Below are 15,993 nucleotides of genomic sequence, written 5' to 3'. Positions count from 1 at the left end.
TGAATCCATTGTTTACAGGGATCTGAGAATCCCCCATTCCCTTAAACTTTATCAATGAGTCCTTTGACTCTTTTGCCTATGGAGTCAAGGTCACAGTCACTGTCACTGTCAGAAGTGCAGGTATTACTGCTGATCTTGCACATAAATTGCTACTTGCTGCTGTATTAGGGAGTTTCTAGCAAACTTCATATTCTAACAGAAGGACTTCATCCACTTTTCCTTCAGCTCATAGAAACAGGGGCAGGCATTTTCCTGCATTCTCAATAGGCATTTGGACAGTGATCTCATGCCCTTTCTAGAATTGCACTTCTGCCCTTTCAAAGACTTCCCTTACAGATTCCTTGCAGGAAGACATTCCAGGTTCAGAAGCACAAAGAGATTCACTTCTGCAGACTTTGTCCTTCCTATACAAAATGCTGGAGGAACGTAGCAGATCAGGCAGCATCGATAGAGGGGAATATATAGTCTCAGTCTTGGCCCAAACCGTCAACTGTTTATTCCCCTCCAAAGATTATGCCTGACCTGCTGAGTTCCTCCAGCATTTTGTGTGTATTACTGTAGAATCTCTTGGATTCCTACAGAGAAGCTTATTTAAATCTATGAATATATGAAATTTAAAATTCTGAAGGTGAAAAATTAAAGGAATCTATTAGATTTAGTTAATGTGCAAACTTTGTCCACTTAATTTTCATGAGATAACAGTTTCTGACATCATTTAAGATCTTCTCCTCATGTAATCAACAGTAATTTCAATGATTAAGAAGGCTCTTCTCCTGCCTTCACTGTAGAATCTCTTGTGTTTTTGGCCAGAGTGGGAGCCATGGATTCACTCTAAGGCAGAAACATACAGAGAATTAAATAAAGATGTGATTGCAGATGTTGACCGTGATAACAAGTGATTTGAATGGCAGGAAGTGGGCAATGATTTCCTGACAATAACTTGACTGATAAGAGCTTGACTGAACAAACACATTGTCTCCAATCCCGCTGTGTGGACAGATGTCCAGGATTTTCCCAAACTTAACCTATTCATTACCATATTTCAGTTATAGGTTGGGTCTAAACATTCTTTGCTGCTCAGTATGGAATTAAACCACTTGCCCAGGAAAGTCCCAGGTTTACCCATAATTCCTAGTTCTTTAAAAGACTTTGAGCTCAGTGTTCTTAAAATTTGGAAATCAGCCAAGGTTTCTAATTTTAGTTGCTATTGTTGGGCCCGCTGTTGTTTGCACGCTGGCAAGTATAGGATTGTGTTCAACTGTCAACTCATCAGTGATCAAGTAAATTCAACAGCAAAGTACATATATCTCACCATATACTACCCTGAGATTAATTTTCTTGCAGGCATTCACAGTAGAACAGAGATATGCAATAGAATCAATGAAAATCTACATACAAAGACTGACACACAGCCAGTGTGCATAAGAAGACAACCTGTGCAAATACTAAATAAATAAATCATACCGTGACCATGAAAGTGAAAGTCAGTCCATAGGTTGTTGAATCAGTTCAGATTGAGATAAGTGCAGTTATCCATGCTGGTTTAGTAACCAGTGACACTCATTGTCACCTCACAATTTGATCAGAATGACTGATCTCTGAACAGAGCAGAGAGATGAGATTGTGGATATAAACAAAATGTAACAGTAGTACGAGTGAGTATGGTGTTCTCCAAAGGGTGAGTCCTCAGGTGGCTGTGGAGGTTGATATGGGATCCACATAACTAAGAGTTATGATAGATTCCCTTAATGGAGAATGCCTGTGTGAGACTTTATTAACAATGGATACCAATCAGAAACAATTACTACTATGATTTGTTGTTCAGGACAGTTAAGGTTCTTTCCTCCCTCCTGTAAAGACAAGCAATTCAACTGATAAAAGTGAATATTCCAGAGGTACTTGTGGGAATTCTAGTATAAAATTTATTCCTATCACACAAGCAGTTTGAACAGTGATCATGAATGCTGATCTAATGTACAAAAAAAGGGCCTAAGACGAATTAATTTTCTGAAGGCAGTGATGTTTTCGTTCCCATCTTATTCATGTTAAGAATATGTTGGTAAGGAGCCACTGAATGCTGAGATTTGAGCCAGATTCTTGCTTGGCTTGTCACATATTACACATGGGATTTCATTGGAGTGATACCAAATCTGCATTTGTTTTTCCCACAATTTGATTTTTAGATTTTATATAAAAAAAAGTTTGGAAGCACGAAGAAAATTTTGTAGAAAAGCATTACCCAAACTTCGGTTCTTGCCTGACAATGAATCAGTTCCTGTTACAAAACTAACCAACAAGACAATGAATTTATAATAACGCACATCAAAGTTGCTTGAATTTCCAGCATCTGTAGAATTCCTGTTGTTTAATGAATTTATAATGATTGTTTTTATTTGCTCCTCTGGTTTAAAAAAAATGGCAAGGTAGCCACAGTTGTATTTAAATTAGTGGCCCAGAATTGTGCTTCACTATAAATATAAATCAAGAAGTTAAGGATAGTCTTGAATTTCCCAATTTCCCAAGGATCATCGGTTTTGTCCCCCCACCTTTTTGAGTCAGTAACAGTAATACTTTAGACTATTCATTGCACTATTGTTCCACTGATATTGCTTCACATATGATGTAATGTGATTACACAGGTTTTGGCAAGGGACATATTAGTTCTGGTTCTGGATGCTGATTCCAAAGATTACAATTGATATTTTTTTATATAGCAGCCTGAAAATTGAACAAGTTCTTTACCTTTTATATTCTGGAATGTTTCTTCCAGTTTGGGTTTGTAGTTTCAGTCAGTTATAAACTGCAGGTGAGGGTAGAAAATCCCTCAACATATTAGAAAGAGGGATTAGCTTCACATGTAGATTTAAACATACTGTGAAATAAGTCATTTGCATCAAGTCAAGTCAGCAAGGATTGTGTTGGGCAGCCCACAAGCATCGCCATGCTTTCGGCACCATCAGAGCAGGTCAACCACAGGTAATTTCTTCCACCCCCACCCTCCCAATAACCCCATAATTCTCATTATCCCTGTCTGACAGTGCTGACGTTATGTTTATCGGGTGCACGCACCAGGCTAACGCGTGGCATGGACACTTCTGTTTGTACTAGCACACTCCAGGACAGTGCATTCTTTGACGCACCTGGTTTGTTGTTGCTTCTTGCTTCAGGGAGCGGATCCGACTGATGGGTGGGGTGTCTTTTAAAAAAAGGTGCCTATTTGTGGTGGCTCATGCTCTCTGCTGGCTCAGTGGAAGAGCTCATTTTGGGAATGGGGAACAGTGCTGGCTCCTGGAAAATGGTTAGTTGTTGATTGATTTTGTTGCACAATGTCAATTTGATCTTATTTTAATGAATGTGTGTAGAAATTTGTGATTATGAAGAAAGGTGTGAAAATCCTGTGTTTTGGTTTTTGTGTAATTGTTCAGGCTCATGATAACAACTCCTCCCCCTCCCCCATAGACTATCCCTTTTCTCCTAGAGGAAGGAGATCCTTACTGAAAAGGCTCACTTTGGTGAGAGGAGAGGGGTGCGGTATATTACTTCAGACTGATGTTTTGGAGCTGTAGCCCTAAAGGTCTGATGTTTTATATCTCTGCATTTTGGTTATTTTGCCATTTCTTGCATTTTTTTCTGCAAGTTTTTCACCTCTGACACACCATAAAAACCTTTGCTCTAAATGTGGTATTGTGGCCTGCTGTCTGGTTTTTGAAATCCACATCTTCATATCCTCACCAAAAGTGAGGGTGCAACACATGCCCACAACTAGCTAAACCTATTCGTACGTCTTTGGAGTGTGTGAGGAAACTGGAGCACTCCGAGAAGCCCATACAGTCACAGAAATTCCTTACAGAGAAGTACAGACAGTGCTGGGAATCACACCCCGATGCTTGTAGTAAAGTGTGTTGCTAACCCGTATGCTGCTGTACCATTTCACAATCACTGGGGACTCTCACTACCCACGATATGCCCTCTTGTTATCGGCATCAGGAAGGAGGTATGAGAGGCTGAGGATGCACATTTCCCTCTTGTAGGACGTTCTACATTCTTCTTTGAAAACTCTTCCTGGCTGCATTTAACAAATTCCACCCCAAATAGGCCCCTTATACTAAGGCAATCACAGTCAATACTGAAAAGTTAAAAATGTGTCACAATCCAATCACATTCATCAATTACTTATATTTTACTTTGATTTGCCAGGGGAGAAGAGAAACCTTGTTAAATTCAAATAGCCATGAAAGTTGCTCTAATTCCTTTCAAGCCAAACGACTGTATAGTAAAATACTCTGGGTTGGATATTTTCTAAAGGCCTTTCGTCACTGTGGAAGATGATAGCCTTTCAAATGACACTTTAACCTGAGCTCCTGCCCGTTCATACGAGACCCTGAAGAGACAGTTGCACAATTGGAATAACTCTGGATCTCTTCTGTGTCCTGGGTAATACTATAGTTTTCTAATTACAGACTGAAATATTGACACACAATCTCGTTACTGCATTTCTTGTATTAAATTATAGATGGTAAGACATAGGAGCAGAATTAGGACGTTTGGCACATCAAGTCTGCTCCACCATTGTGTCATGGCTGATTCTCAAGTGATCATAATCCCATTAGGTTCAAGATAATTGTGGAGAAGGATTAGTCTGATCCTTGGGTTGAGGTTCTAATTGTAGAAAGGACAATTTTGATGGTTTCGAAAAGGGTCTGGCAAGCGTGGATTGGGAAAGGTGTGCTGGGTAAGTCGGAAGTCTTCAAAAGTAGAATTTTAAGAGTACAGAATTTCTATGTTCCTGTCAGAATAAAAAGCCAATTTTGATGGTATCAGAACCATCAAGGTATTAGATTGAGGAAAGCTTGGTTAAAAAAATCACTTCATTGCCCATAAAGTGCATTGCAGAAGCTTAAGATTGTAAAATTGATATTGTATGTGCAGGCTCTTTAGTTTTCCCCCCTCCCTCCTTCCCTTTCCCTCCCCCTTCCCTTTCCCTCCCCCCTTTCCCTCCTCCCCCTCCCCTCCTCCCCTCCCCTCCTCCCCTCTACTCCTCCCCTCCCCTCCTCCCCTTCCTCCCTCCCCTCCCTCCCTCCCCTCCCTCCCCTCCCTCCCTCCCCTTCCTCCCCTCCCTCCCTCCCCTTCCTCCCCTCCCTCCCTCCCCTTCCTCTCTCCCCTTCCTCTCTCCCCTCCCTCCCTCCCCTTCCTCTCTCCCCTCCCTCCCTCCCCTTCCTCTCTCCCCTCCCTCCCTCCCTCCCTTTATATAAGTGTTAGTTCTTTCTTTACTGGTGGCTATTGGTAAAATACATTAGAATGTATTAATTATTATAGTCTGATCGTTGCTTTCAATGGCGTGGGTTGGAGCAGTCCAGTAGTGTTAACAGCTAGCGTAACGCCTTTATAGTGCCACCAACCCAGGTTCAATTTTGTACCCCGTGGGTTTCTGGGTGCTCTGGTTTCCTCTCCCATTCAAAAGACATACTGGTTAGTAGGTTAATAGATTTTAATTTTGAATAATGTTTATTTTGATATACAAAAACTTGGTCACATGGGTGATGCCTGAAGGGACTGTTACTGTGCTGTGTCTCTCACTTAAAAAAAACGTTGTAGCGAAGTTTTAGAAGTTAAGTTAAATCTGCTGTGGTACTGGATACCTTCTCCCGTCCCTAACTGCATAGAGAAAAAGGGAGAGTATTATTTTATTATAATAACAATAATACTAATAACTTTAATAATATAACACCTTTCATACATTCAGATTCAGACTCAAAATGCTTTATATAGATTGTAAAGATAACTCAATATACATAAAAATGAGACAAAATTAAAATTCATAAGTAAAGACAAATGTAATCATATGTACCCAATTATATAAATATAATCAACATCAATAGGCATTAAATAATCCTATAAGTAGGCCAAATGTAAAAAGTTTTTTCAAACTGTTTTGAGACATTCCACAGTATTTGCCTGGCGTACCTTAGTCAGTAGAGTATTCCAGATTTTTGATGCACAAGAGCAAAAGGTTGCATCACCAGTTCTTATATGCTCTGCTTTAGGAACACAGACTGTACATCCTGCTGACAGATATGAAAAGAATTTGTTGTGATCTGTTGTCTGAAAGGCGTTGCGCCATTTCATTGGTGTGACAGTGTTGATTTTAGGCTGGAGCGTCTGCAGTGGAGATTGAACTCAGTACAAAGCAATAATCACACTTGACGGTAAAAAGGAAAGAAACAAATGAGAAAAAAGGGCAACAGTTAAATTTAAAAGTTTAATTTCTGATCAATCTGAATAATATTTCAGTTGTATTATAAAAGTTCAAGAAAACTGGTGGGTTAGTTTGTGGTACAATTTTAAGGAAGTAGTTTTTGCCCTCAGATGAGGAATGACACTTTGAAATATGAGAACATAGTCTTGAGGGCAAATCCCAATATACATCACAGCTTCAGGATTGAAGTAAAAAAACTTGCAAGATTCTTAATGAAAAGTCTCATGTCATGCTTTAGCATTCTTCAAACTCCCCAGATCTAATAATATTGTGTACCAGGACTCATAGTCTTTACATTGGCAGTGCAGCAGTGGGAGTGCACATCTTGCCCAACCTCTCGTGGTCCCAGAACACATCCTACACAATCAGGAAGGCTCAACAATGTCTCTACTTTCTGAGGAGGCTGAGGAGGAGTTGGACTATGCACAGTTATGCTCAGGATGCACATTCCTACTACAGATGTGCAGTGGAGAGCACCCTAGCCAGCTGCATTGCTGCATGGTAAGGAAACTGCACGACAGCAAACAGGAAGGAGGTCAGAACTGCCCAATGCATCACCCTGTGCCATCAAGGACATGTATGTATTGTTACGAGAATACACATAAAATTAAGATGTTTGCTGGCCTGGGCTAGCATCAGTGGCATCAGCAGTTGGTCTGCCACCTGCCCTCAGGGGAAGGAGAGATAAGGAACAATGGAGCAGCGTCTGGAGATGTGTAATGAAGGGATGTGGGAGAGAGAGCTGTCTGGAGCGGCTCCCCCCTTTGAACCCTGAACTGTTTGAAGTGATGGACAGGCGATACCCCAGCAGGGGGATAAAAAGGGACAGGTTCGCTAAGACAGGAACACACACGCCACCCGAGGTAACGAGACCCTGGAAGCGGTGCGCCTTTCACGAGTGGGTGAGAAGTATCAGATAACGACAAGGGTGGAAAGGCACGATCAGCGGGAACCCGGTGTGTGTCCGCCCTTGCCTGGGTGCCGGGTTCACTGCAGAGGATCGACCGCATCTGGAGGAGGGGTCACAGTCGGTGACCTCAGGTGACATCACCAAGGACCCGCCCAAAAGTTGCTTGTGAGCAATCTCGCTGGTCTGTGAGCGAAGCAATGTTCCTGTTCTCTCTGTCTCTTCCCCCACCTTGTCCATCGCCATGGCAACGAATACTGCGAAATGAACTACTAACTGGACTGAACTTTGAGTCATTTTGAAATTTGGTCATTTACCCCTAGACAACGATAGAGCTTGATTGATGCTGTTATCTTAATTCTGTGCACATGTGCGTTTATCATCGCTGAACTGTTGCATTTATTATCCTTTCGATTAATGTGTTGCTTGTTTCTTTAATAAAACTTTCTTAGTTCTAGTACTCCAGACTCCAACTGAGTGATCCATTTCTGCTGGTTTGGCAACCCAGTTACGGGGTACGTAACAGTATAGAGAAAGGTACTGAAAAAGGGCCAGTAACCATAATGAATGATCCCACACACCCTGCTCTTTAAAATGCAAAGTAAATTTATTATCAAAGTACATATATGTCACCATGTACAGCCCTGAGATTTATTGTCTTGTGGATATGCTCAATAATCTGATAACTAAAATAGAATCAGTGAGACTGCACCAACAAGGTGAACAACCAGTGTGCAAAAGACAACAACTGTGCAAATACCAATAAAATAAAATAAAAGAAGTATTAATAATAAAAATAAACAATAAATATCAAGAACATGAGATGAAGAGTCCTTGAAAGTGAGTCCACAGGTTGTGGGAACAGTTCAGTGATGGGTCAAGTGAAGTTCTCTCTTCTGATTCAAGAGCCTGATGGTTGAGGGGCAATGACTGTTCCTGAACCTGGTGATGTGAGTTCTGAGGCTCTTGTATCTTCTTCCTGTTGGCAGCAGCGAAAAGAGAGCATGGCCTGTGTGGTGGGGGTCCCTGATGATGGATGCTGCTTTCCTACAATAAATGTGGACTGTTTGTCCCGCTGGCATCAGGAAGGAGACTACACAGCATCCATGCCAGGACCACCAGACTCAAAAACAGTTACCTTTTCCAAGCAGTAAAGCTAATCAACACGTCCACTCACCTGCCGGTCACCTTATGTACAGACATACCTGTGCCTGACATCACTTTATGGACATACAATCAGTCTGTGTATATAAGCTATCTTATGTTAGCTGTCATGGATCTATATTTATTGTGTTTTTTTTTATTCTTTATCTGGTGTTTTTTTGTACTCCATCAGATCTGGAATAACAATTATTTTGTCTCCTATACACTTGTGTACTGGACATTAAACAATCTTGAATCTTGAGTATTGCCTGAATTAGTATTAGATATAAAGAGAGATTGGTCAAACTTGGACTATTTTCTCTGGAGCATCGGAGATTTGAGGGGCTCAAATTAGAAGTGTATGAAATTATGAGAGACATGAGAGAAATGTCCCTCCAGCATTATATGTGTGTTATTTTGGATTTCCAGCATCTGCTGAATCTCTTGTACTTGGGATTAGTTTAGATTGCCATTATGGTCAGCACGGACACTGTGGGCCAAAGAGCTTGTTCCTTTGCTGTACAGTTCCGTGTACATGTTCTATGTACTCTATTTATGACAAGAGTATGGGGGAAAGAATCTTTGCTGTTGTTTCAATTGGAAATGGATCTTTGACCTTGGCATCAGAGTTTATTACTACTGGCAAGCTTTTATTGGCGCCAAAAATAAATATTGATTATACAGTATCAAATGACATTGTATTCTTCAGCTTAAAATAACAGTTCTGACTATTCCTAAGAATTTGCTTTGGTAGTACAGGTTTCCCCCGCTATCCGAAGGTAGAGCGTTCCTATGAAACCATTCGTAAGCCAAAATGGCGTAAAGCGAAGAAGCAATTACCATTAATCTATATGGGAAAAATTTTTAAGCGTTCCCAGACCCAAAAAATAACCTACCAAATCATACCTAATAACATATAAAACCTAAAATAACACAAACATATAGTAAACAACACACATAAAAGTTGCTGGTGAACGCAGCAGGCCAGGCAGCATCTCCAGGAAGAGGTACAGTCGACATTTCGGGCTGAGACACTTCGTCAGTCTCTCTCTCCTTTTTCTCCCTCTATCCCTCTCACTATACCCCTTGCCCATCCTCTGGGCTTCCTCCCCCTCCCCTTTTTCTTTCTCCCTGGGCCTCCTGTCCCATGATCCTCTCATATCCCTTTTGCCAATCAACTGTCCAGCTCTTGGCTCCATCCCTCCCCCTCCCACTTTCAAATCTGTTACCAGCTCTTCTTTCGGTTAGTCCTGACGAAGGGTCTCGGCCTGAAACGTCGACTGTACCTCTTCCTAGAGATGCTGCCTGGCCTGCTGCGTTCACCAGCAACTTTTATGTGTGTTGCTTGAAATTCCAGTATCTGCAGATTTTTTCGTGTTAACATACAGTAAAATCAGGAATGATATAAATACACAGCCTATATAAAGTAGAAATAATGTATGTACAGTGTAGTTTCACTTAACAGAATTGGGAAGATTTAGCCAAAACCGACTTGTAGGAAAAAATCGGCATGTACACGCATGTGCACACACCTGCCCGCGCAAGGCTTCATGGTCACAGTAGTCTTTCTCAGGGTAAACACAAGTTTAAAGTAGGTGTCTTTTTTCGTAAAAGCGAAAATCCTCTTTCAGTTCGCGAAAACAGGTACTAATGTAGGTTTTTCGTGAAAGCGAAGTGGCATAAAGCAAGCGTTTGTAAAGCAGAGGACACCTGTATCCTCTAAAATCCTTATGCTACATCTTGTGTCAAACAAATTGTAGAGAAGTAGAATTGAAGAGAAGATTTTAAGTTGGTAAATACTCAGGTGTTTTTCAAAGCTGATGTTTAAATATCCATACTTAAAACCAATGTAAAGAAAAGCCTACTGAGTGATGATTTTATGGAATAGTACATTCATTCAGCTCTTTTCCTGTGGATATGTATGGTCATGAGTTATCTTTCCCAACTGGGCTAAAGTGGATGAACTCAGTGACAGAGTCATAATGACCAGAATCAGCTGCAAATACATACCATAAAATTGTAAAGGTTAGCCTTACTTGTCACATGTACATCAAAACATACAGTGAAATGTGTCATTTGTGTCAAATCAAATCACTGAGGATTGTGTTGGGCAGCCCGCAATTCTCGCCATGCCTCCGGTGCCAGCACAATATGCCCACAAATCACTAACCTTAACTGCAAATCTTTGGACTGTGGGAGGAAACTGGAGCACCTGGAGGAAACCCATGTGGTCACAGGGCGAATGTACAAACTCCATACAAACTCCAGGTTGGGAATCAAACCCCAACCTTGCAGCTTGTGCTATAAAGCATTGTGCTAACTGCTACAGTACCGTGTACACCCGTTGATGAAAGTTCTCAGCTTGGAACGTCAATTGTGTATTCCCCTCCGTAGATATTTCCTCATCTGCTGAGATCCTCCAGCACTTTGTGGTTGGTGCTCAAGATCACCAGCATCTCCTGTGTTTCTGAATTGTCTTTGAAGTGGTTTGTGGTGCAATTATTGTAGTATTTGAGGTTAGTACACTTAGGCAAGTAGTCAGAACATATGAGAATGTCTGTGAGTTGATTGGACCATGAAACTGTTTTAATCAACAGCTGCGAAATGAGGAAGCTGCATTGTTTGAACTTCTTGCTACAAAATGGTTTAATTTGTTTGAGCTATTTCCTTTAGAATATAGTTTTTATGGACAGAATCAATCAGCCTCATAACTGGCACTTGTAAGTAAATTTATTATAAAAGTACAGGTACTATACTACGCTGAGATTCATTTTCTTGTCGGCATTCACAGTAGATTTAAAAAAAACTTTAATAGAATCACTGAAAAACTACACACAAAGACTGACAAACTACCAATGTGCATAAGAAGACAATGTGTGCAATAATAAAAAACAAATAATAATAAATAATTACTACACTTGTACACTAGACCTCGATCATACTTAGCTGTTTCAGGTTGGTCAATGCACATTTATTAATTGGTCAGGGATCATAGAAAATGATTGGTTCCTCTTTTATGAAGCCACATTATTGAATGCCATTAAAACCCCAACCCTGATTGCTATAGTAACTGCCGGAAGATTTGAAGAGAGTTTTACCCTCTGTAATATAACCAATGTTAAATACCCAAGCTGTCTGAGGACAATAAGATACGTGTTGGAAGTATTGAGCAAAATGGCTGGTACTTTCTTAGGGCAGTCATTAATAATAGTGGCCCTTGTGATTGATACTTGGGTACTGAAATGTAGTTCGATGTTATTGTACTATACAATCAGATTATCACTGACATATGCGTGAAATTTATTTTGTGGCAGCAGTGCAGTGCAATACAGAATAATAAAAAGCTTAATTAATAGGTTTCCATTAGTCTCATGAGACCATGAATTTGCGCCTTAGAAAGTTTCCAGAGCGCAGGCCTGGGCAAGGTTGTATGGAAGACCAGCAGTTGCCCATGCTGCAAGTCTCCCCTCTCCACGCCACCGATGTTGTCCAAGGGAAGGGCATTAGGACCCATACAGATTGGCACTGGTGTCGTCGCAGAGTAATGTGTGGTTAAGTGCCTTGCTCAAGGACACGCGCTGCCTCAGCCAAGGCTCGAATTAGTGACATTCAAATCACTAGACAAACGCCTTAACCACTTGGTCACGCGCCAACACAAAGTTATACAGTACAATAAGATATATATAATTGTAAAGCAGTGTAAAAGGAAGCAAAAAAGAAAAAAAAAAGTGAGATAATATGGGTTCATTGTCCATTCAGAAATCTGATGACAGATGGGAAGAAGCTGTTCCTAAAATGCTGAGTATGTGCCTTCAGGCGCCTATGCTTCCTCCTTGATGGTAGCAATGAGAAGAGGGCATGTCCTGGGTGATGGGGGTCCTTAATGATGGATGCCTCCTTTTTGAGGCATCACCTTTTGAAGGTGTCCTTTGTGCTGGAAAGGCGAGTGTTCTTCATGGAGATGGCTGTGTTTGCAACTTCAGGCTTTTTCTGATGCTGCGCAGTGGCTCCTCCAAGTCAGATGGTGATGTAGTCTGCACGGTACCTCTGCTGTTTGAAATGGCCACCAGTTCCTAATCCCTAACTGTTGCAAAGTGCATTTATTGGATTTTCCTGAGCATATGATTGGATTTAGATTGGTAGTCATATAATCATCGAATTATATAGGACAGAAATAGGCCCTTCAGTCCAACTCATCCATGCCAATCAAGTTGCCAACCTGAGCTAGCCCTGTTTGCCTGTGTAGCCCACATCCCTTTAAATCTTTCCTACCTATGTACCTGTCTAAATATCTTTTAACTATTGTACCTGCCTCTGCCACTACTTCTGGCAGCTTGTTCTACATACCCACCACTTTTTGTGTGGGAAAAGCTGCCTCTCAAGTCCGCTTCAAATATCTCCCCTCTTACCTTAAAACTATGCCCTCTAGCTCTGGACTTCCCTTCCCTAGCTTGGGAAAATGATAGTGACCATTCATCTAATCTCTGTCCTTCATGGTTGCAGGGGAAAAAATTCCCAGCTTATGCAGTCTCATGCGGTAGCCTGAGCACTCCATTGCCAGTAGTATCACTGGGAATCTCTTCTGCACCATTTCCACCTTAATGATCTTTCCTATAACTGAGAGATTCCAAAACAAATATTGAATAATGTGGGTCAGGGGTGTGTAAACATAAATTCTTTCCAAGAGCTAGTCTGGACCTGAAGCTGAATTGTAGCTCGACAAGCTGAGGCATGAATGAGATGGAGAGCTATCCCTGTGCTAAACCAAATCCAGCAAGGATCCTGGAAAGCTGATGACTGGGAAGTCCTAACAGCAGTGTGAGAATTCTCAAGGTAGCAATTAAGCAAGGTTAAGAGCTTGTTCAAATTTGATCTAAATAATTTGTTTTATAATCATTGTGTTAGTGGAATCAGAATCCGGTTTATGATCTCTGACATATGTTGTGAAATTTGTTGATTTGAAACAGCAGTACAGAGCATGTACTGAAAAATACTGTAAGTTTCAATGAGAAATATATATTGAATAAAAATAAATAAGTAATCCAAAAAGAGAACAGAAAGTGAGGTAGTGTTGATGGGTTTCATGCTCCATTCAGAAATGAGATGACAGAGGGGAAAAGCTGTACCTAAAATGCTGAGTGTATGTGTTCAGGCTCCTGCACCTCTCTGATGGTAACAGTGAGAACAGGGCATGTGTTGGGTGGTAAGGGTCCTTAATGGTGGAATCCACTCTTTTGAGGCATCACCTTTTTGAGATGTCCACAATGGTGGGGAGGCTAGTGCCCATGATGGAGCTGGCTATTTCTAACCCTCTGCACCTTTTTCCAATCCTGTGCATTGGTGCCTCCACACCAGACGATGTTGCAATCTGTCAGAATTCTCCCCATGGTGCATTTACAGAAAGTTGCTGGAATCTTTGGTGTCATACTAAATTGCCTTAAACTCCTAATGAACTATAGCCACTGGCTACATGAAGCCATCAGCCATTTTGAAGAGTTGACAAGCTGCTGGATTATTACCTACTCCATTCAAGCTATGGTAAAATATTTTATATAAATATATTTAAAAGATTTAATATCTGTAATAAACAAGCTGAAGTCAATCACTAGTGTCCTTGATTTTTCCCAGTTGCTATAAATTTGTCTCCTGCACATAGGAGAATCGGTCATGACCTTGATGTTTGTAGGAGAAATGCTGAGCTGAGAACTCTCTAACATTTCCCGCACAATCTACTTGTCTATGCCAGTGATTATGCTTCTCACAAAGTTGTTTCAAGAACAGTGTTAGGAAAGGATGATCATTAACTATTGCACTTCCTTGTTCATCCTAAATACTGTAAGATGAGGCACGGCATTGAATTACTATGCTGTCACAAACAAATGTCTTGCTCAATTGGTTTTTAGTGGTGCTGAATTGTTTGACCATTAAAGTAAAAGGATGAAGAGATTGTTGCAAAGAATTCCTCTCTGGCCATCATGTCATAATTTTTCTGGATAACCCTCAACTGGTCTGCCATCACATTGGCTCATTGATCTTGCTGCATTGGCTGTTGTCAGATTTCTCATTCTAAAATTCATTTTAAATAAATTGCCATTCATTTTGCAGGACTGTGGCATCTGAAGTCAGAAAACAAGTTTCCGGCCAATATAGCAGCTCGCCGCAGCTGTCCAAGAAACGCAGCGGCTCCCATCAGTTGGTAAGTGCACAGCTGTTTCAACATAACCCTGTCAATGTGAAACAAGGCTAAAGCAGACTAAAGCTAGGGTAAGAGATTGTTGCCATGGAAAAAGAAACATTGGAGGTAGTTAATCAAGAGATGTACTAACAGGATAATGTAACAGTATGCACAGTGATACTGCTTAAGAACAAGAAATAAAATCCCTCTACCATAATTTGGAGCCTTGCTGAATCTTCAGCTGTTGATGTGCAAGTGCTCATCTGGGTCTCTAATGAGTGACTCTCTAATGATTGACTTCTGTGAAACAAAATGTTAATAACTCTGATCAAAACAGAACACTTATTTAAGCCTAGTTTGATGTTGAACAGCTTTTTCATGTGTTGCATTCAGTTATTTATTTTCTATTATTCCTTCCAAGGTATTTTCCCTTTCTGAAGCTTTCCTGCATCACAAAACCCATCATCAACTGACTTGATAAAGTACCAACACAGTTAAATGAGTGAGATTGATAATATTGATTGAGGAGTCATTTTGGTTCTTCTGGCTCTTGTCCATAAGTAACATGCCCAGTCGAACTCACTTCCCTTAATAACTTTATTACCAGTGCAGAGATGGGATTTATTTTTGTAGGAATATTTTTTGGCTTGGGTTGACTCCAGACCCCAAAGATGAAAGGTCAGTATCAAGCAGTGATACCCACCAGTTCCTTGTGTTGTTTTAATCTCAGCAGTGCTCCATTTGTCTTGCAGTAAAATATAGTGTTGCTGCATTCCATCATGACCCAAGAATCATGCCTTTGGGACATGTGGGCTCTTTCATAAAGTTCAAAGTACATATATGTCACCATATACAACCCGGAGATTCATTTTCTTGCTTGCATACTCAATAAATCCAATTTCCATAATAGAGTCAGTGAAAGACCGCATCAACAGGGCGGACACCCACTGTACAAAAGAAGAAAAAAAGTTGAAATAATAACAATAATAATAAATAAGCAATAAATGTCAAAAACATGAGATGAAGAGTCCTTGAAAATGAGTCCATAGGTTGTGGGTACAGTTCACTGATGGGGCAAGTGAAGCTGGGTGATGTTATCCCCTCTTGTACAAGAGCCTGATGGTTGAGGAGCTATAACTGTGCCTGAACCTGGTGGTATGAGTCTTGTGGCTCCTGTATCCTCTTCCTGATGGCAGAGGCAAGAATTCATCATTAGCTATCATTAGCTTGCAGTTTCTCAATTTAAAAATGGCAGGAGACAAGCTTGAGACAATGAGCTTTTGTGGCACATTATTGTCTAATCCCTGTTTCCCTATTGCAGTCTTGTATCATCTCACTAAGCAATGGACTGATTGTTTGCTATAGGAGAGCCAACATTCTTTATTTTTCACCTAATCAATTCATTTGAACAAATGTAAGGTCCTTAATCAAATCGTTGTGGAACATGGTTCATTAACAGCATGGATCTATGTCATCCTCTGTCAAGGTAGTCAGGTTTGAGGACATTGAGAT

The 15,993-nt window shown here is 40.7% G+C and overlaps 1 protein-coding gene across 6 annotated transcripts in view; it reads left to right on the top strand.

The window, feature by feature from the left end:
• LOC134339362 (dedicator of cytokinesis protein 7-like) overlaps positions 1-15,993 on the top strand; it is a 223,323-nt gene that overhangs the window by 29,808 nt on the left and 177,522 nt on the right. For all 6 annotated transcript variants that reach the window (XM_063035799.1, XM_063035798.1, XM_063035797.1 and 3 more), the window contains exon 2: positions 14,412-14,502. In XM_063035799.1, the coding sequence (XP_062891869.1) occupies positions 14,412-14,502 (91 nt within the window). The remainder of the gene's footprint in view (positions 1-14,411; positions 14,503-15,993) is intronic.

Source organism: Mobula hypostoma, chromosome 29 (assembly GCF_963921235.1).
Source record: "Mobula hypostoma chromosome 29, sMobHyp1.1, whole genome shotgun sequence".
NCBI lineage: Eukaryota > Metazoa > Chordata > Chondrichthyes > Myliobatiformes > Myliobatidae > Mobula > Mobula hypostoma.
This window is presented reverse-complemented; position numbering and strand designations above follow the sequence as displayed.